The sequence below is a fragment of the Ctenopharyngodon idella genome, chromosome 10 (assembly GCF_019924925.1).
Source record: "Ctenopharyngodon idella isolate HZGC_01 chromosome 10, HZGC01, whole genome shotgun sequence".
Lineage (NCBI taxonomy): Eukaryota > Metazoa > Chordata > Actinopteri > Cypriniformes > Xenocyprididae > Ctenopharyngodon > Ctenopharyngodon idella.
The window spans coordinates 43,801,638-43,826,950 of NC_067229.1; the positions used below are offsets into that span (position 1 = coordinate 43,801,638).

General features: G+C 37.5%; 4 protein-coding genes across 4 annotated transcripts; 1 reads left to right on the forward strand and 3 right to left on the reverse strand.

The window, feature by feature from the left end:
* Window positions 1-5,125: 5,125 nt before the first annotated feature.
* On the reverse strand, window positions 5,126-6,894 carry LOC127521631 (trace amine-associated receptor 13c-like). The gene has a single exon (XM_051910976.1). The coding sequence runs from the start codon at window positions 6,877-6,879 to the stop codon at window positions 5,872-5,874; it is 1,008 nt and encodes a 335-aa protein (XP_051766936.1). The 5' UTR covers window positions 6,880-6,894; the 3' UTR covers window positions 5,126-5,871.
* Window positions 6,895-12,397: 5,503 nt separating this feature from the next.
* On the reverse strand, window positions 12,398-13,994 carry LOC127521058 (trace amine-associated receptor 13c-like). The gene has a single exon (XM_051909915.1). The coding sequence runs from the start codon at window positions 13,977-13,979 to the stop codon at window positions 12,966-12,968; it is 1,014 nt and encodes a 337-aa protein (XP_051765875.1). The 5' UTR covers window positions 13,980-13,994; the 3' UTR covers window positions 12,398-12,965.
* Window positions 13,995-18,141: 4,147 nt separating this feature from the next.
* Window positions 18,142-19,183, reverse strand: LOC127521493 (trace amine-associated receptor 13c-like). Its single transcript, XM_051910759.1, has one exon. The coding sequence runs from the start codon at window positions 19,150-19,152 to the stop codon at window positions 18,142-18,144; it is 1,011 nt and encodes a 336-aa protein (XP_051766719.1). The 5' UTR covers window positions 19,153-19,183.
* A 3,060-nt stretch (window positions 19,184-22,243) lies between these two features.
* Window positions 22,244-23,316, forward strand: LOC127520351 (trace amine-associated receptor 13c-like). The gene has a single exon (XM_051908337.1). The coding sequence runs from the start codon at window positions 22,306-22,308 to the stop codon at window positions 23,314-23,316; it is 1,011 nt and encodes a 336-aa protein (XP_051764297.1). The 5' UTR covers window positions 22,244-22,305.
* Window positions 23,317-25,313: the final 1,997 nt, after the last annotated feature.

The window sequence follows — 25,313 nt, forward strand, 5'->3', positions numbered from 1 at the left end:
GGAAAGGTGTCATTTAAGCGGCCCCTAAAGTAATAATTAACAATTTTTACAACGGAAGTGATTCAATCAAAAACCAACTTTGGCTCGATAATAATTTTCCTATTGTCACTGTGAAGCTGCTTTGAAACAATGTGTATTGTGAAAAGCGCTATATAAAAAAAAAAAAAATAAATAAAAAATTAGTAACGCAATATTGTAATGCATTACTTTTAAAAGTAACTTTCCCCAACACTGATCAAAACATAACATTATCAACGAGCAAGCATCAAATGCTTTAAAAATCAATTGTGACTCGAGTCTCCTATGATCTTCATGTGCAGAGCTGCTGCTTATGTAGACATTTATGTATAAAGAGGTTGTTGTCCTTGCACAAGACTCACCTGTCTCTACCCATGTATCACTGATATTACTGATATGCATCACAGTATCTCTGTAAATGCGTACAAGGCCCCACTGTAGGATTTGTAGTTGTGATCATGTCCACTGATGCACCTACAGCAGCCATGACTGCATATGAATGTCAGTGACACAAACTGTGCACTTTCAGACAGTACACAGGGAGTCAGTGGATACTGGCTGCAGTAATTTTGTAATACAGAAACTTAATATTGCAGTACAGGGCTTAAAGGTGCACTAAGTGAACTTTTATTTTTCACTGGACATCAACATTCTTATACTTTATACTGACAGCTGTAATTGTTGATATGATGTAAAAGCAGAATTTTCTGATGTCATATCTCATTTTTGTCTTATGCATAGCACTGTAGTTTGGAGAGGGAGAAAAAAAAAAAATCATTTCACTGCCAAGGTTAGTACTGTTGACAAAAAGTAATTATTGCATTATGAAGCATCAGGGATGGTAGCAGATGATGGTTGGGCCAGTTTGAGCACTTCACTGCACTAATGTTCTTCTGTAAAATGTCTTGAAACTCACTGGACCCCTTTTTGATTTGAAACAGCCTTACATTATAAGGATGTGACACACCAAGACAACAGTCGGCCATCACTGAGCATCTCAGTTTTTGCAGACTGTTCTGCAGTTGGACCACCATCAGTGGCCAAAAACCTTCTTCTTACTACAACTTAGTTCTTAGGACAACTTTGATTAACTTTTTTGATCCACTTCAAATGTTGACTACTGTAATTTCCTCTCACACAGACACAGAGCATACATGCTAGCTGGCCATTGGCTGTGCTCTGTGCAGTGTGTTCAAGTGCAACTTTTTGGCCCAGATGCAGATGATGCAAGGCAAAACAGCAGTCAGATTTGTTGCCACTAGTTCTTTAATGTCAGCTTGGTGTGTCACAGCCTATATTTCTTATACAGAGTATCCACAGGCTGTGGTGGACAAACATGCACACACATAAACACTGCTTTAGAGCTAAAACAGACAGTTAGGCAGGCCTAATGCACCTTTATTGTTGCTGCAACATTAAATAATGCTTCAGCATATTATCAGAGATTTTCTGAACTTTGTGTGGTACTAATTATGAATAATTATCTTATTGCAAAGTTTTAAAAGTTTTGCAACTTTTAATCTCATTAAAACAAACTCACTGACCTCTGAGCACAATGCAACATCAGTGTATTGTGTGTGTTTGTTTGCCAATGTTTGCTTCACACCCTTAATGGACAGATCACTGGAGAATTGTCACTGCAGCAGAACTCTGAATACAGAACAGGTGTTAACAGGACCCTCAGGATTACTTCTGAAATACATAATAAAAACACGTGGATGTCCCTAGATGATTAGTTTCTGTCTGAAGTTAGTTATTGAATTGGTCAAATTAACAAAGATGCAAAGTCACTATCTGAACACACAAAAGACACTAACAAAATGTGGCATTTATTTTAAAGAAAGATAGCGCAAACCGTTTTCCAGCAAAATATTTTGTAAAAAGGTTTTACTTCATACATTCACTAAAAATCACTACCAATCTGATTAAAATTCATTTAAAAAATGAGTTGAATCAAGTTAGTTTTGAGAAAAGCTCTCGTTGTCAGGGTATGTCTTTGTGCTCTTATTTTATATATTCTTTTAGTTCGTCATGCATCGAGTCAGAGTTCACTCTTCTGCCGCAAATCGATGCATATGACCATCTGCCAGTCTTTATAAAGTTTTAAATATGGAATTTTTTCTTACAAAAACCCATCGCTTCATTTCAGAAGGCCTTTATTAACCCCCTGGAGCCATATGGATTATTTTTTATGATGGATGGATACATTTATTTTGGGCTTCCAATTGTGTTCATCTGAAAGAATATATACATATACATCTAGGATGGTTTGAGGGTGGAGTAAATCATGGGATAATTTTCATTTTGGGGTGAATTATCCCTTCAAGTGAAAGACACCTGAACTGGATAAGTTGGCAACATATTCACAGATTCAAATTTCCCAGATCAATAACTTGTGAGCTGAACGTTGTTAAAACACAAATAACACCTCTTTTCATAGACAACGAGCTACAACCTAATTTTCCTCAAAACGAGCCCTCCTCCACAAAATACAAAAAACATTGATCTCTATGCACAGGCAGCTAAGAGACAAGTCCGAAGGGACCATCTGCAAAGTGCAAAACCCAAAAAACGTTACTACAAAAATAGTCAATAACTTCAATGTTACACACTGTAGTGTTACCAAATTCAGTTCAGACATCACTGCTCTTTTGATGGTTATACTTTAACACTTATTTTTATGATTTTTTATTAAGAAGAATATTCAATAACTTCACTGTAGCTGTAAGAGATCCACTGCAGGCAAGCTTGAAGAACCCAAGTGCAGCTTTATTCATTCCCAACGTGAATCAAAACATAACAAACAAAGGCATGGCATGGCATGGCATGGCATGGCATGGCATGGCATGGCATGAAGCATACAACACAACTCACCAACAGTGGTTACACGGACAAAACTTGACAAAGAACAAGGCAAACATGAGGGCTTAAATACACAGAGACTAGTGACTAACAAGGAACACCTGTTCACAATCAAACCAATGAACCAATGAGAACAAGACACATGATCAGGGGAGCACATGGCAGGATCACATGACTAGAACATGACAAACAAGGGAAGCACATGGCAAACAGGAACAAGAAACATGACAGTGACTATATACAAAATAAGAGACGTGAAACTATATACATGAAACAAAACCCATCACCATCCGCAACAGTAACATGCTGTACTGTAGCCAAATACAGTTCACACATCAATGCTTTCCTGCTGGTTATGCTAAAGCATGTACAATTCATTATAAAGAAGCACTTTCCTAAACACACTATTCTGTCTGAAAAGTCTAAATAGCTGCTGCTAATTACAATGGCAATATCATAAGCTAAAGAACAAAACCAACAGAGACAGATGCTTATTAAAGTTTTAGTTGTAGTTATTTTCTGTGGGTACAGTAAAAGGTGACACACAGCCACAAAACGATCAACAGAAAATACAATTAAATTACTAACTCTCATGATTATCATAAACAATCCACAGAAGGTCTCTAAAGTACCAACATATTTCAATCAGTCTAGTGGCCTTTATGGGCAACACAAAAAAACCAGTAAGCAGTTGGCCTCAGTCAGAGAGAGAATAATCAGGTTGGTTGGAGTGTGAAGCTTCTTGAAGTGAGAAATGGAGATGATCACCAGCAGGTTCAGAAACACAGTCCATGCTGACAGCAATGAAAAAACTCTGGCCTTTGATGTCCGCTTTCCTGCAGAGTTTAGCTCCAACCTTGATCAAACTCAACTGCCAATAACTTTCTATAAACCCTGAAGACCTTGATCAGCTTGTTTAGAATTGGAGCAAAACTCTTAAGGAAAGTGGACATGGAGGGTCAAAGCTGGTTTAAATCATATCTGAGATGCATTTACACATAAATATTGTGATTTACAGATACTTTATATATAACAACCTACATAGGCAATTGTCTTCCAACTGTCATGGAACCTCACAAGTAACTAGGCATGGGCCGGTTACCAGTTTCAAGGTATACCGCGGTTTGAAAATGTCACGGTTTCAAAACCACTAATATTTTCCTTGATACCGTTCCCGCGGTATGAGCTCTTTTTTATGTCTTGTCAAAGACCAGAAGTGCAGGAATCTCTCTGGCTGTGTGCAGTATAGAGAGTAACAACTCTCGCTCCGGTTGGTGCGAGCAGCAGTCAGTCACCTGTGTGTAGGATGGTCGAATGGAGGTGAATCCCTCGAAAAAGATGAAGGGGGGTGGCTGGTAACTGTACAATGATTGAAATAGCAAAATGGCCTGAAACAATTACTAAATAAACTGCAAAATTTTACTTTTTATAATACATTTATTTCCTGGATGGATTGCTTCTGATAGCGCTGCATGAGCCAGCGCCGCCATTTGTGGGAAACTGTTAGCATGTTTGCCAGGGTTCAAAGTACCAAATTCGAGTAAAAATCGGTGTTGAAACAGTGTTATTCACCAGTTTCCCAGTAACGTTTTTATGAATTTTGACAATGCATGGATGTGAGAATGTGATGTGGCTTAGTGCGATCATCAAATTGTGATGTAATTATAGAAATATATACAGTCTGACATGCTGCATGGAGTAAAATGCAGCTTTTAGCTTCGATTCACAGAAACTGCTGATCTGCAAGTGCTGTGTGTTTGAGTCGCTTATAATTTGCATTTGAGAACACAACGTGCACCAACCATCCGTAATGTGTGTCGTTTATGAATTTGTTGTCAAAGAGAAACATCTTCCTGGATCTCCCTGTGGTTTTCCGTCAAAATAAAAGTCCAATGATTTGACGTTTGAAAGCAAGAAATAAAGACATCCATAAATGTTAGTATTGTAATTTTACTGTTGTTCTGTAAAAATAAAAAATAATAATGATTTATATCATATACCATATCATATCATAATAACTCTATTATTAATTTATTATCAATAACTCTATTCTAAAAAATAATATTTTAAATAATTTCATTACAATTCTATTAATACCTTCTGTTTTGTCTTTAACTTATCACATGCCTGACTCACTTAAGTGAGTCAGTTTTTGTAGGGAAAAATGATGCCTTGGTTTTGTACAGTTTAGATGCAAAAGGGAATTTAAAAATACAAGTATATTATCTTCTGGTTGAACCGGGATACAAACATTTAAATTCCCTTTTGCATCTAAACAGTATGGTTTAACACTAGGCCTGTCTATGGTCATACAGCTGATTACAAGAACAGAATATTCTACAATAACTGTAAATTCTCTGCCCACATTAGAAAAATGGTTGCTTCAGGGGAAAATGAATCATCATCTATTCAATTTTACACAACTGAAGATTTTAGCTAAATTTATTTTTTATTGCTCAAATTACCCTAATAACATGGTGTTTAATGTCATGTCCACTTCAGATCTGTTTCAGAATTACTGCAATGAAAAGGCATCTCTTCTTCTTTTTTATTTGTTTATTTATTTATTTTTATTTTGTTTTGTTGTTGTTGTTTTTATCATTAATTTATATTTTTGAGGCCTAGACATGAATAAGAATTAAACAATTAAATCCCAAAACAAATAAACACTAATCATAGACTAAACATGTTGACTTACTCAATTATACCCACAAATAATGAGTTATGCAGGTAACTAAAATTAAAATAATGGTCAGACCTGCCTCTATAACTAATTTAACATAAGCACATCAGATTCTTGCAAGGTAAATGTAATTATTTACCTTCATTTAAAATGTCTTTAAAATATCTTATGGTACATAAAGACATCTGGTATCCAGTATGTTCACATTCAGTTTACAAACTGAGATAAAAAAAACAAACAAACAAAAAAAAAACTATACATTAGTCTGTGCTTCATCAAATTAAAACAAAGGGGGGAAAAATCTACAATTATGAATAATCTGTAAATATGTCTAAGAGAGAGGATGCTGGCTTCAATATTTTAAGAGTTAAGATGTGTTTAACTGATATTTTAAACCAGCGGTAAAATAAAGCATAGACAACAGGATTCATGCCTGAGTTAGCATATATAGTCCATAGTAGAAATGTCATTGTAGCAGAAGAGATTATTGTACTACTTGTTAAAGACAAGATATAGTATGGAATATAGCATAGCAGATAAGCTGTCACAATAATTCCTAATGTCAGAGCAGCTTTGCTCTCAGATTTCCTCCTCACTGAACTCTCCATTACACATTTACCACTCTTCATCAGAGAGTTTATAACTTTCACTTGCTGATGTGCAACATAAAATATCCTCAAATATAAAGTTATGATCACAGTCAAAGGAAACAAGAAAGAAAAGAACAGGTCAATGACTATCCATGAAAAACCTATTATTAAATAGCACTTTCCATAGCATGTGTCTGTTCTTTCAAAATATCTGCCACCAATCAGATAAACAGTAGTATTGTAGGCAAAGGAGAAAAACCAGCAGAGACAGATGCTTATTAAGGTTTTAGTTGTGGTTATTTTCTGTGGGTACAGTAAAGGGGTACACACAGCCACATAACGATCAATAGCAATTAAAACTAAATTACAAATGGATGTTGACAGGAGCAGACCCATGATTATCATAAACAGGTCACACAAAGTGTCTCCAAAGAACCAGCATGTCTCAATCAGCTTTATGGCATCCACAGGCATCACAATAAGTCCAACAAGCAGGTCAGCCACAGCCAGAGAGAGAATAATCAGGTTGGTTGGAGTGTGAAGCTTCTTGAAGTGAGAGATTGAGATGATCACCAGCAGGTTCAGAAACACAGTCCATGCTGACAGCAATGAAAAAAACACATACATGAAATTGTATTCATACATGGAGCGTTTTCCCTTGATACATGATGAGTTGATGGCAGGAAAGCAGTATTGAGTCTCATGATCCTCTGTCTCATAGGCCATGAGTGAGTCTCCTCCTCTTAGGAGTTTGTTCTTCTCTCTTTGCTTTCCTTTTATTTATACAGTGTCTGGATCAAACAGACCAACCCATCTACCGCCCACTCTAATGGTGCCTAATAACAATTATTTTCTTCCAATAGTTCCAACAGAGTAAAATGAGTTTACATACTGTACAAAAGACAAAAATGTGTAATGAAAATTGTGACGCAGACTTTTTGCTGTGGGCCCCTATAGTGATGGCCCTGTCCACACCAATATATGTCAGTACAAAAGTACAACATTGATGTTGTATAAGCCAGCACAAAGATAATAAAAGCATTCCTAGTGTAACTTCAAGTTTTCTACTATAATACTGACTTTCTGTATTCTAAACTGCAGCCGATAGCCATTGACCAGGGTTTTTCCTGTGTCAAAAATGGTCTTCAGTGGTGGCGAATGAACGTGGCCACACACATACAGTACAGAGTACCCTACCACACGTCAATTTAACGGCCTGGAGTAATTATTCTGCTTGTACCAGTTACTACACCTTTGACACATGTATTTCAAGATATTTTTCAGTTTTTAATCCTTACTGTAACGCTATTGTGTGTGCGCATGCATGCGAGAGAGAAAGAATGTGATGTTCATAGATAACAAAAGGTAATTGTGTAAAAATAAAAAATAGTTCATTTTTATTCATATTTTATAACACATTGTTTTTTAAATTGCAATATTTCTTTGCATATAGACTGAAGCAAGAATGAGCTCAGGGGTGATTCACTGGAAAATCCATGTGGCTGACTGGTGGATGGCAAACAGTTTCCAGGAGTTCATCCCTACATTTCAAGGTTGATCTTACAAAAATGCTCACTCTCTTTAACTTCCCTTTTGTAGCAAACAGACATTTTCACAGTTAAGCAGATATGACGTGCACAGTCGAGCGTGTGAGCCTTTCAAAGATACTCCTTTGCCCGTGAGCGTGGAAAGACGCGTTTGACGCATGCACATGCGCACCGTCGTCCGTGGTCACAAAAAATCGGCTGGCGTATGGCGGACGGGCACGCAGGCCTATTAAATTATTCTTCTTATTATTATGCTACTTTTATTATTAAATTAACATTGCAGTTCATTTGCCCCGCAATATCATAGCGCATCACCACATAACCGACACACTGCGAGGATGATAAAAGATGAGTTAGATAGCTTACTCATCATTTAAAAAACAACTTGTTTAACATGTGTAACATAGACAACAAGCTACAACCTAATTTTCCTCAAAACGAGCCCTCCTCCACAAAATACAAAAAACATTGATCTCTATGCACAGGCAGCTAAGAGATAAGTCCAAAGGTACCATCTGCAAAGTGCAAAAAACGTTACTACAAAAATAGTCAATAACTTCAATGTTACACACTGTAGTGTCACCAAATTCAGTTCAGACATCACCGCTCTTTTGATGGTTATACTTTAACACTTATTTTTATGATTTTTTATTATGAAAAATATTCAGTAACTTCGCTGTAACTGTAAGAGATCCACTGGAGGCAAGCTTGAAGAACCCAAGTGCAGCTTTATTTATTCCCAACATGAATCAAAACATAACACAAACAAAGACTAGGCTTGGCTTGGCATGGCATGACATGACATGACATGAAGCATACAACATAACTCACCAACAGTGGTTACACGGACAAAACTTGACAAAGAACAAGGCAAACATAAGGGCTTAAATACACAGAGACTAGTGACTAACAAGGAACACCTGTGCACAATCAAACCAATGAACCAATGAGAACAAGATACATGAACAGGGGAGCACATGGCAGGATCACATGACTAGAACATGACAAACAAGGGAAGCACATGGCAAACAGGAACATGAAACATGACAGTGACTATATACAAAATAAGAGACATGAAACTATAAACATGAAACAAAAACCCAACACCCAAAGTTCAGGAGGGTGGTGGAACAGAGGTGGTCTTGGGGGAGGGATGGAGGGCACGGCCCATGCAGGGGAACAAGACATGGACCATGGCATGGCAATGGTGGCCCTGGGTCGTGGGGCATGGGTGGACCTAGCAAGCTAGGATGCAATGGAAGCCATGGCAGTGCTGGCAGCTCAGGAAGCCCTGGCAGTGCAGGAAGTTCAAGGGACCATGGAAGTGCAGGCAGTTCAAGGAATCATGGCGGTGCAGGTAGTTCAGGGTGCCAGAGAGGCGCAGCCTCCATGGCCCTAGCAGGGTCGTGGCCTGGAGCAGATCTTAAATCTGGCTCACGGGCTGGAGTCCCCTCTGGACGCTGGTCAGGGGCTGGAGTCCCCTCTGGATGCTGATTAGGAGCTGGAGAGGATGCATGCGTGGCCCAAACACACATAATAGTAGTGGCCATAATGGCCAGTGCTGCACACTCTGGAGACTCTGCCGTGGTGACCATCTTGGCTGAGGGCTCAGGCATGGTAGACATTTTGACTGAGGGCTCAGACGTGGCAGCCATCTTGTGAAGAGACTCAGACTTAGCAAGCATGACTTGAAGAGACTCAGGCTTGGCAGGCATGACATGAAAAGTCTCAGACTTGGCAGGCATGACGTGAAGAGACTCAGACTTGGCAGGCATGACGTGAAGAGACTCAGACTTGGCAGGCATGACGTGAAGAGTCTTTGGCTGAGCAAGCATGACATGAACAGTCTGTGGCTGGGAAGGCATGACATGAACAGTCTCTGACTTGGCAGGCATGACATGAACAGTCTCTGACTGGGCAGGCATGATGTGAACAGTCTTTGGCTGGGCAGACATGACGAGAACAGTCTCTGGCTGGGCAGGCATGACCTGAACAGTCCCTGGCTTGGTGGATACTGTGGAATTGCAGGGCCCCTCATCTGCAAAACCCACAGTAAACAATGAGCTGCACAACAACAAAGCATTGTCTATATACTCTGCTAAGGAATTTTTTTCCCCCCCGAGGCAGCTGTGAACGTATGGGTTCATTCAGACCCATACGAAAAATGTCCTTTAGGGCAATATCATTGAATTCTACCTGGCAGCACAGTCCATAAAATTCCTCCACATAGTCCTCGATGGCATGGTTCCCCTGGCACAAAACGTAGCAGGGCAACTGCTTGGTTCATTGTACAAGGTTAAGTATTCTGTAGGAGTTCCACTGGAGGCAAGCTTGAAGAACCCAAATGCAGCTTTATTTATTTCCAACATGAATCAAAACATAACACAAACAAAGACTAGGCTTGGCTTGGCTTGGCTTGGCATGGCATGGCATGAAGCATATAACACAAAACTTACCAACAGTGGTTACACGGACAACACTTGACAAGAACAAGACAAACATGAGGGCTTAAATACACACAGACTAGTGACTAACAAGGAACACCTGTGCACAATCAAACCAATGAATCAATGAGAACAACACATGAACAGGGGAGCACATGGCAGGATCACATGACTAGAACATGACAAACAAGGTAAGCACATGACAAACAGGAACATGAAACATGACAAAGACTATATACAAAATAAGAGACATGAAACTATATACATGAAACAAAACCCATCACCATTCGTGACAGTAACATGCTGTACTGTAGCCAAATACAGTTCACACATCAATGCTTTCCTGCTGGTTATGCTAAAGCATGTACAATTCATTATAAAGAAGCACTTTCCTAAACACACTATTCTGTCTGAAAAGTCTAAATAGCTGCTGCTAATTACAACGGCAATATCATAAGCTAAAGAACAAAACCAACAGAGACAGATCCTTATTAAAGTTTCAGTTGTGGTTATTTTCTGTGGGTACAGTAAAAGGTGACACACAGCCACAAAACGATCAACAGCAAATACAATTAAATTACTAACTCTCATGATTATCATAAACAGTCCACAGAAGGTCTCCAAAGTACCAACACATTTCAATCAGTCTAGTGGCCTTTATGGGCAACACAAAAAGTCCAGTAAGCAGTTGGTCACAGCCAGAAAGAGAATAATCAGGTTGGTTGGAGTGTGAAGCTTCTTGAAGTGAGAGATGGAGATGATCACCAGCAGGTTCAGAAACACAGTCCATGCTGACAGCAATGAAAAAACTCTGGCCTTTGATGTCCACTTTCCTGCAGAGTTTAGGTCCAACCTTGATCAAACTCAACTGCCTATAACTTTCTATAAATCCTGAAGACCTTGATTAGCTTGTGCAAAACTCTTAAGGAAAGTGGACATGGAGGGTCAAAGCTGGTTTAAATCATATCTGAGATGCATTTACACATAAATATTGTGATTTACAGATACTTTATATATAACAACCTACAAAGGCAATTGTCTTCCAACTGTCATGGAACCTCACAAGTAACTAGGCATGGGCCGGTTACCAGTTTCAAGGTATACCGCGGTTTGAAAATGTCATGGTTTCAAAACCACTAATATTTTCCTTGATATCGTTCCCGCGGTATGAGCTCTTTTTTATGTCTCGTTAACTCCCTCGGGTCGGCGGTCACGCCGGCAATACCACCTCGTTTTTTTTCTTACGTATAATGATTGAAATAGCAAAATGGCCTGAAACAATTACTAAATAAACTGCAAAATGTTATGTTTTATAATACTTTTATTTCCTGGATGGATTGCTTCTGATAGCGCTGCATGAGCCAGCGCCACCATTTGTGGGAAACTGTTAGCATGTTCGCCAGGGTTCAAAGTACTAAATTCGAGTAAAAATCGGTGTTGAAACAGTGTTATTCACCAGTTGCCCAGTAACTTTTTTATGAATTTTGACAATGCATGGATGTGAGAATGTGATGTGGCTTAGTGTGATCATCAAATCGCAACAGTTGTGATGTAATTGTAGAAATATATACAGTCTGACGCACTGCATGGAGTAAAACGCAACTTTTAGCTTCGATTCACAGAAACTGCTGATCTGCAAGTGCTGTGTGTTTGAGTCGCTTATAATTTGCATTTGAGAACACAACGTGCACCAACCATCCGTAATGTGTGTCGTTTATGAATTTGTTGTCAAAGAGAAACATCTTCCTGGATCTCCCTGTGGTTTTCCTTCAAAATAAAAGTCCAATGATTTGACGTTTGAAAGCAAGAAATAAAGACATCCATAAATGTTAGTATTGTAATTTTACTGTTGTTCTGTAAAATAAAAAATAATAATGATTTATATCATATACCATATCATATCATAATAACTCTATTATTAATTTATTATCAATAACTCTACTATAAAAAATAATATTTTAAATAATTTCATTACAACTCTATTAATACCTTCTTTTTTGTCTTTAACTTATCACATGCCTGACTCACTTAAGTGAGTCAGTTTTTGGAGGGGACAATGATGCCTTGGTTTTGTACTGTTTAGATGCAAAAGGAAATTTAAAAATACAAGTATATTATCTTCTGGTTAAACCGGGATACAAACATTTAAATTCCCTTTTGCATCTAAACAGTATGGTTTAACACTAGGCCTGTCTATGGTCATACAGCTGATTACAAGAACAGAATATTCTACAATAACTGTAAATGCTCTGTCCACATTAAAAAAATAAATAAAAAATGGTTGCTTCAGGGGAAAATGAATCATCATCTATTCAATTTTACACATCTGAAGATTTTAGCAAAATTTATTTTTTATTGCTCAAATTACCCTGATAACATGAAGTGTTTTTTTTTTTTTTTTTTTTTTCATTAATTTATGTTTTTGAGGCCTAGACGTGAATAAGAATTAAACAATTAAATCCCAAAACAAATAAACACTAATCATAGACTAAACATGTTGACTTAGTCAGTTATACCCACAATTAATGGGTTATGCAGGTAACTAAAATTAAAATAATGGCCAGACCTGCCTCTATAACTAATTTAACATAAGCACATCAGATTCTTGCAAGGTAAACGTAATTATTTACCTTCATTTAAAATGTCTTTAAAATATCTTACATTATTTTTTTCCTGTTAATAAGCTTATGGTACATAAAGACATCTGGTATCCAGTATGTTCACATTCAGTTTACAAACTGAGATAATAAAAAAAAAAAAAAACTATACATTAGTCTGTGCTTCATCAAATGAAACAAAAAAGAAAAAAAATCAATAAAAATCATGAATAATCTGTAAATATGTCTAAGAGAGAGGATGCTGGCTTCAATATTTTAAGAGTTAAGATGTGTTTAACTGATATTTTAAACCAGCGGTAAAATAAAGCATAGACAACAGGATTCATGCCTGAGTTAGCATATATAGTCCATATTAGAAATGTCATTGTAGCAGAAGAGATTATTGTACTACTTGTTAAAGACAAGATATAGTATGGAATATAGCATAGCAGATAAGCTGTCACAATAATTCCTAATGTCAGAGCAGCTTTGCTCTCAGATTTCCTCCTCACTGAACTCTCCATTATACATTTACCACCCTTCATCAGAGAGTTTATAACTTTCACTTGCTGATGTACAACATAAAATATCCTCAAATATAAAGTTATGATCACAGTCAAAGGAAACAAGAAAGAAAAGAACAGGTCAATGACTATCCATGAAAAACCTATTATTAAATTACACTTTCCATAGCATGTGTCTGTTCTTTGTGAACTTTCAAAATATCTGCCACTAATCACATAGGCAGTATTGTAGGCAAAGGAGAAAAACCAGCAGAGACAGATGCTTATTAAGGTTTTAGTTGTGGTTATTTTCTGTGGGTACAGTAAAGGGGTACACACAGCCACATAACGATCAATAGCAATTAAAACTAAATTACAAATGGATGTTGACAGGAGCAGACCCATGATTATCATAAACAGGTCACACAAAGTGTCTCCAAAGAACCAGCATGTCTCAATCAGCTTTATGGCATCCACAGGCATCACAATAAGTCCAACAAGCAGGTCAGCCACAGCCAGAGAGAGAATAATCAGGTTGGTTGGAGTGTGAAGCTTCTTGAAGTGAGAGATTGAGATGATCACCAGCAGGTTCAGAAACACAGTCCATGCTGACAGCAATGAAAAAAACACATACATGAAATTGTATTCATACATGGAGCGTTTTCCCTTGATACATGATGAGTTGATGGCAGGAAAGCAGTATTGAGTCTCATGATCCTCTGTCTCATAGGCCATGAGTGAGTCTCCTCCTCTTAGGAGTTTGTTCTTCTCTCTTTGCTTTCCTTTTATTTATACAGTGTCTGGATCAAACAGACCAACCCATCTACCGCCCACTCTAATGGTGCCTAGTAACGATTATTTTCTTCCAATAGTTCCAACAGAGTAAAATGAGTTTACATACTGTACAAAAGACAAAAATGTGTAATGAAAATTGTGATGCAGGTTTTTTGCTGTGGGCCCCTATAGTGATGGCCTTGTCCACACCAATATATGTCAGTACAAAAGTACAACATTGATGTTGTATAAGCCAGCACAAAGATAATAAAAGCATACCTAGTGTAACTTCAAGTTTTCCACTATAATACTGACTTTCTGTATTCTAAACTGCAGCCGATAGCCATTGACCAGGGTTTTTCCTGTGTCAAAAATGGTCTTCAGTGGTGGCGAATGAACATTGCCACACACATACAGTACAAAGTACCCTACCACACGTCAATTTAACGGCCTGGAGTAATTATTCTGCTTGTACCACAGTTACTACACCTTTGACACATGTATTTCAAGATATTTTTCAGTTTTTAATCCTTACTGTAATGCTATTGTGTGTGCACACGCATGCGAGAGAGAAAGAATGTGATGTTCATAGATAACAAAAGGTAATTTTGCGTAAAAATGAAAATAGTTCATTTTTATTCATATTTTATTCATATTTTATAACACATTGTTTTCTAAATTGCAATATTTCTTTGCATATAGACTGAAGCAAGAATGAGCTCAGGGGTGATTTACTGGAAAATCCATGTGGCTGACTGGTGGATGGCAAACAGTTTCCAGGAGTTCATCCCTACATTTCAAGGTTGATCTTACAAAAATGCTCACTCTCTTTAATTTCCCTTTTGTAGCAAACAGACATTTTCACAGCTAAGCAGATATGATGTGCACAGTCGAGCGTGTGAGCCTTTCAAAGATACTCCTTTGCCCGTGAGCGTGGAAAGACGCGTTTGACGCATGCACATGCGCACCGTCGTCCGTGGTCACAAATAATCGGCTGGCGTATGGCGGACGGGCACGCAGGCCTATTAAATTATTATTATTATTATTATGCTACTTTTATTATTAAATTAATATTGCAGTTCATTTGCCCCGCAATATCATAGCGCATCACCGCATAACCGACACGCTGCGAGGATGATAAAATATTAGTTAGATAGCTTACTCATCATTTAAAAAACAACTTGTTTAACACGAAATACTTCTCGCTTCACCAAAAAAAAAAAAAAAAAATTCTCTCTATGGGCCACAAGAAAATATTAAGAAAATAAATCAGATTCATCTCTAAGAGAATATGCGCCGTTAATGCAGCGCCAGATGGCGGACCATAGACTGTGTGGCGGATGCTTGGTCAGTTTTTAGTTTCTGTAGTGAATAATTGACTGGCATGTGAGAATTCTTCACCTGCATAACTCTCACGGAAAGTTTGCACATTTTTTGTGTGATATCCACTGCCTTCGGTTAAATCGGAAATATTTTCAATATTGCGACGTGGCATTTTTCTTTATCACCAGTTGCTCGCAAAATGGTGGACACTGATTCACATATTGTCCGTGTCATTTCCTGTGATAATAAAATTAAGTGAATTATTAAATAAATGAGTCAAATGTTGTCTAGTCTCAGTTGTCGGTTGTCGCCGTCGTGTTTACAACTGTTACAACGAGCGCTTATCAGGATCAAATAAATGCTGGATTTTCAAAAGTATGTGAAGTTCGCGGCTCCATTGTTGCAGTAAACTTGCACAACGTTCTTGAATGAATAATTTAGATGCATGCTGGTCTGTTATTTTTGGTACATCAACTTTCATTTTCACGCCCCTAAACATGACATGGAACAAAACGAACTCTGATTGGTTGCTTTACATGTCAGTCAAACGTCCTCTTAGGCGGTCCTTGGCCAATGAAAGCTGCGATAGAGTTTAGACATTCTGCCGTCAGTCTGAAGGTCTGGCTACGCGAGACTAAATATCGCCCATGGAAATGACAATGTTAATGTGTTTGGTCTTGGCGGAATAGATCTGCTACGCTGCTGCTGAATTGCTGCTGCTGTTGATTATTGCTGTAGTTGTAGATTATTGCTGCTGCTGCTGTTGATTATAGCTGCTACTGTTGCTGCTGCAGAGCAAGTACAGGAACTTGCTACTGCCAATACATACACTGCGGTGACAATGCAAGGCATACTGCTGCTGCACAAATAGCACAAATAAAATTACCCCCCAACAAAGCTAAAATTACCCCCCAACAAAGGAAAGATGAACAATATAACCAAGTTGTGAATGCTGTTGTGAGCATGAAAACATACTGCTGCTATACAATAATATGCTTAAAATGATCCTCCATCGAAGCAGAGTAAGAGCAGATCTATTTTAATAGTGGTTTGATTTAATTTCACAGCAGTGACAAACAGCGCCAAAGTTTAGGGCAAACACAATGGTTACCTGGCTGTCACCAATGAAGGCAGGTCCAGAAACATGCTTTATTGATTGAGAATTGACTGAGAATTATTGCCACGGGCCAAATTTAAACAAAAACTAAAATATAAAATAAAATTAAAAAAAGTCTAGCAAATAAGTGCACTTATCTAGTCAAAGGCCAAAAGGCAGTTAGTGATTTCCATCAGGATTATTATGAGACTAGGAAGCATAGAAATCAAAATTTTTCATCAACATCATCTTTGTTAACAAAGATGTATTAATTCTTTTTTAATTATTCAATATTTATTTATATATTATTATTGGTATATATATCATTATGTAAGGAATAATTGACAATGGGCCGTTGCGTTCTTAGAAAATAATGCACACCCGGCCAAGGCGCGATATAATGCGGCCATAACGCAAAGCGGAGTGTTACACCTTGGGTGTGCATTATTTTCTAAGAATTCAACGGCCCGGTGTCAATTATTCCGCTTGATGTTGTATTTCAAGACATTTGTCAGGTTTTGTCCTTAAAACACTAATTTCTTACGCATCTCATCCCGAGCCTCCATTGCTAATTCCAAAATGTCATTTCAGAACTAGTAATGAAGGCTTGAGCTTTGATAGCAGAATGATACTGTTGATACAGTTATTAACGCAGTTGAGAGAGAAAGAGAGAGAGAGAATAAGCATATGTGAATTAGCCCACCTGAGTCTGTGTGTCTCTCACGGCAGCAGTGTCTCTACTAATAGCGAAACTATAGGTTTATCTACCTCAAGAACCACACAGTTATTACCTCGCTGGTGAGAAATGTCATTTATCTTTTAAGTTGCTAAAATATTTTACTGATTAATTCATCAGAGCAGCACTAACAAACACTTTGTGTGAGACAAGTGTGTGTCCGTACTGTATAGTACATGTGTACATTTGAAAGAGAGAGAGAGCGTGAGAGAGTATGCACTTTCAGGACACAACAAAATGTATTTTGTGGCAAAAACCATGACAATAATTTGTCGTTTTCATCCTATTGTTTACTATATTTATTTGCTTGGTCGGTGTCATTGTGGCTTTTGTTTCTTTTGCGATTATAGGCTGTAGGAACTATTGAAATAACTGAAATCATTTTGCGAAACTACTTTAGCCGCGCGTTTCCCTGAAAATAATTGCACACCTTAGAATGTTGGTCAACCAATCAGATTTGAGCATTCAGTAGCATAAATCAATATATTGTTATGATAAATTGAATTAATGTCTGAATTAAAAAAAAAAAAAAAAAAAAAAATCTTACTTAGATACCTAGAACTTAGATATCAATATAATATATAGTAACTAAACAGAGAACATCTAATCACATCTACACACACTAATAAAATATGTTCACCAAACAAAACAAGGTAAAATGTTTTACTGCTTTTTTGCCTTCAATTTGGTGTGGCTTCTCTTAAAACGAATCCAGTGCCAAATAAGAGAAAAAAGAAGTCATTAAGGAAACAGGACTAGTCATGATTAGCACTGGTTTTATTTATACCATTACAGATTAAATTATTATTATTGATTATTAACATCTTTAAAATATCTCACATTAATTTAGCTAATTGCAATTAAATAAAGACATCTGGTAGCCATTGTGTTTACACCCAGTTTATAAACTGAGACAATACTTTAAACTAATAAATAAATAAATAAATAAACAAACAAACAAACTTAAATCAGCCTGTAAAAATATCAATGAGAGAGGATGCTGGCTCCAATATTTTAAGTGTTAAGATGTGTTTAACTGATATTTTAAACCAACTGTAAAACAAAGCATAGATAAGAGGATTCAGACCTGTGTTAATATACAAAGTCCATAATAAAAATGTCATTGTGGTAGAAGAGATTACTGTAGTCCCAATTAAAGACAAGATATAGTATGGAATAAAGCACAGCAGATAAGCTGTCACAATAATTCCTAATGTCAGAGCAGCTTTGCTCTCAGATTTCCTCCTCACTGAACTCTCCATTACACATTTACCACTCTTCATCATAGAGTTTATAACTTTCACCTGTTGATTAACAACATAAAATATTCTCAAATATGCAGTGATTATCACAGTACAAGGCAACAGGAAGGAATATATCTCATCAATAACCCTAAAGGTAAAACTAACTGTTAAGGTACACTCTCCGTAACACTCATCTGTTCTGCTTGAAGGGTCAAAATATTTGTTGCTGATTATAAAGGCAGTGTTGTAGGCTGAGGAGAAAAACCAACAGAGACAGATGCTTACTAAAGTTTTAGTCATTGTTATTTTCTGTGGGTACAATAAAGGGTGACACACAGCCACATAACGATCAACAGCTATTAAAACTAAATTGCTAATAGATGTTGAGCCGAGCAGTCCCATGATTATCATAAACAGTCCACAGAAAGTGTCTCCAAAGTACCAACACATATCAATCAGCCTATTGGCCTCTATTGGCATCACAATGAGTCCAATAAGTAGATCAGCCATAGCCAGAGAGAGAATAATCAGGTTGGTTGGAGTGTGAAGCTTCTTGAAGTGAGAGATAGAGATGATCACCAGCAGGTTCAGAAACACAGTCCATGCTGACAGCAATGAAAAAAAAAACACATACATGATATTGTATTCATGTCTGGAGCGTTTTCCCTTGATACATGATGAGTTGATGGCAGGAAAGCAGTACTGAGTATCATGATCCTCTGTCTCATAGGCCATGAGTGAGTCTCCTCCTGTTAGGAGTTTGTTCTGCTCTCCTTACTGTCCTTTCGTTTATACAGTGTCTGATCAGAATGACCAACCCATTTACCGCCCACTCTGACAATGCAATGACAATTATTTTCTTTTAAGAATTCCAAACTTGTTAGTGAAATTACTGTGCACCAGAACCAAAAAATGAAGACATGCAACTGAAAACTTTGCTTTTATATGATGATATATCCACATCTAAGAACACTGATGTACTGACCAGTGAAACAAAACTTAAAAATGAGCAGCACTAAAGGGATAGTTCAACCAGAATTGAACATCATCATATTTGCATACATAGAATAACATTTTTCAAAATATCTTCTGTTGTGTTGCCGTTCAGGTCTGAAACAACATAATGTTACCCAGAATGTTCATTTTTGGGGTGAACTGTTCATTGTAAAAATGGCTAGGAAAAAATAAGATAGTACTGATAAAAGCCCTAACATCATTTGATGCCACTTCAATATTTTCTATTTAATGTAAAGACATTATATAGGCACTACAATTTGTGGCCACTTTGTAGAGAATATGTGAGACTGCTAGAAATCTAGTGAAAGGACAACAACCACTTATGGGATACTCAACCCAAAAATAACTGGTACTCACCCTCATACCATCTCAGATGTACATGACTTTCTTTCTGTCAGTCTCCAGCTAGAGTGCCCGTGATTACCACTAGAGGGCAGTCCACTCCAGACCATTGCCACTCTATCATGGACTACTTTTTCCATAATCCATTGCCTGGACTCATCAGCACTCATTACATTTATCTGTTGCTCATTAACCTTGTAAGTCTGGTTTAATCAGTCATTAGGCTTGTCGAGATGCATCGGCCAGTTGGTCTGTGCATCTCGTGCATGGTCTGTTGGTCATTCTCTGCAAAGTCTTGTGCAATGCAGCACTGTATTTCTGAGCGCTCTTTTGGTTTCCTGTGCCTTGGTTTTGACCCTGTTTGCCTGTCTCTTGTGGATTTCCCTGTTTGTCTGTGTTCCTGTTCCCTGTTCATGTTTGTACTGTTAACCCTGTGTTTTGACCTTTTGCCCAGCTTTTGGATTACGATTGTGGATTACACTTTTCATAAATACTGCGTTTGGATCCTCAACCTTCATGTCTCAGAGCAGTTGCATGACACTTTCTTCTGTGAAACACAAACTGAGATTTTTAGAAAAAATAGTCCATCTCTGTGAGTTTATATAACACAAGTGAATAGGCTCTCAATGGTAATGCATCAAAAACAAAAGCTACAAAAATTCATAAGACCCCAGTGGATAAGTTAATGTCTTCTGAAGCTAAACAATAGGTGTGTGTAAGAAAAAAGTGATTTAACTTAAGTCATTTGTAGTGATTTGGTTAAATCATCGAAGCAGACACTGGTAGATCAAGTGAGAATTAAATCCATTAAGTTTGCTCACAGTTTTACATATTATTTAATTATTGCAGGTTTGCATAAAATTCTGTTTGTGTTCCACTGTGTTTTTATTCATTTTGAGGAATACTGAATCTGTTTTTGTGCATCTGTCTTGTGTCTGTATTTTAACAGCATACACATACCTTTTACTATATATGTAATTTAAATGTATCAGTTCACAAATAGATGATAGGTTGCCACCTGTGCAATAAGTCCATTCGTGAAATTTCCTCACTACTAAATATTCCACGGTCAACTGTTAGTGGTATCATAACAACGTGGAAGCAATTGGGAACAACAGCAACTCAGCCACGAAGTGGTAGGCGACGTAAAATCAGAGCGGGGTCAGTGCATGCTGAGGCGCACAGGGCACAGAAGTGGCCAACTTTCTGCAGAGTCAATAGCTACAGACCTCCAAACTTCATGTGGCCTTCAGATTAGCTCAAGAACAGTTCGTAGAGAGTTTCATGGAATAGGTTTCCATGGCCGAGCAGCTGCATCCAAGCCTTACATCACCAAGTGCAATGCAAAGCGTCGGATGCAGTGGTGTAAAGCACGCCGCCACTGGACTCTAGAGCAGTGGAGATGTGCTCTCTGGAGTGACAAATCACGCTTCTCTGTCTGGCAATCCGATAGACGAGTCTGGGTTTGGTGGTTGCCAGGAGAATGGTACTTGCCTGACTGCATTGTGCCAAGTGTAAAGTTTGGTGGAGGGGGGATTATGGTGTGGGGTTGTTTTTCAGGGGTTGGGCTTGGCCCCTTAGTTCCAGTGAAAGGAACACTTAATGCTTCAACATACCAAGACATTTTGGACAATTTCATGCTCTCAATGTTGTGGGAACAGTTTGGGGATGGCCCCTTCCTGTTCCAACATGACTGCGAACCAGTGCACAAAGCAAGGTCCATAAAGAAATGGATGAGCGAGTTTGGTGTGGAGGAACTTGACTGGCCTGCACAGAGTCCTGACCTCAACCCGATAGAACAGCTTTGGGATGATTTAGAGCGGAGACTGCGAGCCAGGCCTTCTCGCCAACATCACTGCCTCACCTCACAAATGTGCTTCTAGAATGGTCAAAAATTCCTGTAAACACACTCCTAAACCTTGTGTAAAGCCTTCCCAGAAGAGTTGAAGCTGTTATAGCTGCAAAGGCTTGGCCAACTCCATATTAAACCCTACGGATTAAGAATGGGGTGTCATTAAAGCATGTAAAGGCAGATGTCCCAAAACTTTTGGCAATATAGTGTATTTTCAATTGTTTTTTATTACATTGCACATTCTAAGAAAAAAATATTTCCAATTACAATATTCAAAATTCAACCTCATTTCAAACCTTGAAAACATAACTGTTAAAATCAAGCATTTTTCAAAATTTAAAAACTGTTTGAACCCTGCATTTCTGGGGCATCATGAGGGTGAATGAAATAATGAAAGAAATTTTAATTTTTGGATGAAGTATATTTTTATTTAATGGTCGAAAAAAAAACAAGTACAGTCTTGGGCACACACTTACCAATGCACAAGGAAGGACTACAAACCCTTACACCTTAGTTTCAATCCACTGATATGTTTATGCATCAAGAAAATAATTATGCCATTATGCATCATCATCAGAGTGGGAGGGAGATGGGTTTTTCAGTCCGATCCATACACTGTATAAATGAAAGGACAGTAAGGAGAGCAGAACAAACTCCTAACAGGAGGAGACTTACTCATGGCCTATGAGACAGAGGATCATGAGACTCAATACTGCTTTCCTGACATTAACTCATCATGTATCAAGGGAAAACGCTCCAGACATGAATACAATATCATTTACCTGTTTGTATCATTGCTGTCAGCATGGACTGTGTTTCTGAACCTGCTGGTGATCATCTCCATCTCTCACTTTAAAAAGCTTCACACTCCAACCAACCTGATCATTCTCTCTCTGGCTGTGGCCGACCTGCTTACTGGACTTATTGTGATACCCATAGAGGGCATCAAGCAAACTGAGATGTGTTGGTACTTTGGAGACACTTATTGTGGACTATTTGTAATTATCGTTAGATTGCTTCTTTCTACATCTCTTAGTAATTTAGTTTTAATTGCTGTTGATCGTTATATGGCTGTGTGTCACCCTTTACTATATCCACAGATAATAACCATAACTAAAACTTCAACAAGCATCTGTCTCTGCTGGTTTTGCTGTTCAGGTTACAATATTGTGTATGTAATTAGTAACGGATATTTTAAAATCTCACACAAAACGTGTTATGGTCAGTGTATTGTCATGGATAGTCTTGCTTGGACATTCATTGATTTGACTTTTTTCTTCCTATTTCCTTGTGTCGTGATCATCTCTGTATATTTGAGGATATTTTATGTTGTACAATGGCAAGTGAAAGTTATAAACTCTCTGATGAAAGCTGGTAAATGTGTAATGGAAGGTTCAGTGAGGAGGAAATCTGAGAGTAAAGCTGCTCTGACATTAGGAATCATTGTGACAGTTTATCTGCTTTGCTGGATTCCATTTTATATCTGTTCTCTAACAGAAACCACTACAGTCTCTTCCACTACAATGACATTTCTAACATGGACTTTGTATGTTAGCTGTGGTCTGAATCCTCTTATCTATGCTTTATTTTACCGCTGGTTTAAAATATCAGTTAAACACATCCTAACTCTTAAAATATTTCAGCCAGCATCATCTCTGATGGAAATGTTTACAGATTGTCATTCATGATTGTGGTGGGGGTTGATTTATTTCATTTTTTGCTTAAAGCGCAACATCTGATTCTCATCCCAGAAAATGCACAAATACTGCTATTGCAACACATGTGATATGTTTTCATGTGTTCAGGTACAAGAATGAGACATACAATTCAACAATCAACATTAATTTATTAAAGACATAGTTCACCTAAAAATAAAAAATTCTGTCATTGTTTAATCACCCTCATGTCTGATGTTAGGCAGAATGACCATTCACTTTCATTGTCCAGAAAAAAAAAGAAGCAATGAACATAAATGGTGACTGAGGCTGCCAATATCTCTTCTGTGTTCTAAGAAAGCATCACATGTATTCTTCACGGAGTTGCGATCGCAATATTCAGTGCTAAGATAAAGTAAATCCAACATGTAAACAATGTGAGAGAAATGTTTATTATAAATATATTAAACATATTTCATATATATAAACATATATAAACATATTTCATTAAATATTGAAAAGTATCAGTACAAAATAGTTCAGTGTAGTAAAAATGGACTGCTTTAGTGTTTTATGTATTTTACTGCTTATTAAAGTATCACATCATTGCATTATCAACATGCTAGCATCAAACTCTTTAAAAACCAACTGTGGGTATCCTGTGCTCTTCGTGTGCAGATCTGCTGCTTATGTAGGCTGGTATACATAAATTATCTGTAAATCACAACATTTATGTATAAATGTATCACATATATGTTCATTTAAATAATTAGGAGAGGTTTGTTGTCCTTGCACCAGATTCACCTTTGGCCATTTATCTCTGATATTACTGATAAGCATCACAGTATCTCTGTAAATGTGTAAAAGGTCCCACTGTAGTCTTTGTATTGTGATCATGTCCACTGATGCACATTCAAGCGGTCGTGACTTTATATGAATGTATGTAAGTGACTGTGGCACAAACTGGGCACTTTCAAACAGTACACAGGGATTCAGTGGATACTGGCTGCAGTAATTCTGTAATGAAGAAACTCATTATTGCAGTACAGGGCTTAAAGGTGCACTAAGTAAACTTTCATGTTTCACTGGACATCAATGTTCTTGTACTTTATACTGACAGCTGTAATTGTTGATAAGATGTAAAAGCTTAATTTTCTGACTTCATGTGTCTCAATTTTGTCTTATGCATAGCAATGTAATTTGGAAAATGTATGGACCAGTATGAGCATTACACTGCACTAATGTTCTGCTGTAAAATGTCTTGATTCAACTTGGAACTCATTTGACCCATTTGATTTGAAATATTCCTATATTATTGGGATTATAGCATTGGAGCAGTCAGTGAGAGAGCTCATTCTAGTCAGCTGTTCAGTTTAGGGAATCAGTGCACAAGAAGAAAAATGAAAGTGATTAAAGCAAGCAAATTACAAAGTCCAGAGGGCACACGCAGAAGACTCTTCAAATTTTACATCATCTTATTTGAGCATTTCAATACACAAATATTTTAGTAACAACACGTCGTCTGGAACAGAGCATGTGAGCGAAACCTCTGCTCTATGCCAGTGCGCTCTGCTCAATAGCTCATGGCCCAAGCGAATGCTCCACTCTTGCTCACTGGTAACAACGTTCACTCAAATCCTACTCCGACATGAAATTTCTCTGTACTATACGTCTTTCTGATTGTAATGAATTTCCTGAATAAATGTCTTAATTATAGTAGACCTATAGATTTCACAATTAGTTTCTTTTTGTCGTTGTTGTTTAGGTGGAGGCTTTAAATAAGCCCTTTTGGGTTTTCTGCCTCTGCCTGCACAGTATATGGATTGTACTTTTTGTTTTTTATTGTATATATTTTATATTTGTGCAAATAAAACTAAACCAAAACTAAACCAAGATAACAATATATTGTTATCTATATATTAAAGCAAAATATTGTATAAAGTGGTATAAATAAACGTGACGTGACTTGACTGGAGTGTCGAATTGTAGAGTTCATGCAAACATAATCCACATCTACATCCACATGATCA

Excerpts from the sequence above, each read along its gene's own strand:
- LOC127520351 (XM_051908337.1), top strand. The coding sequence starts at position 22,306 with ATGGCCTATGAGACAGAGGATCATGAGACTCAATACTGCTTTCCTGAC.
- LOC127521493 (XM_051910759.1), bottom strand. The coding sequence starts at position 19,152 with ATGGCCTATGAGACAGAGGATCATGATACTCAGTACTGCTTTCCTGCC.
- LOC127521631 (XM_051910976.1), bottom strand. The coding sequence starts at position 6,879 with ATGGCCTATGAGACAGAGGATCATGAGACTCAATACTGCTTTCCTGCC.
- LOC127521058 (XM_051909915.1), bottom strand. The coding sequence starts at position 13,979 with ATGGCCTATGAGACAGAGGATCATGAGACTCAATACTGCTTTCCTGCC.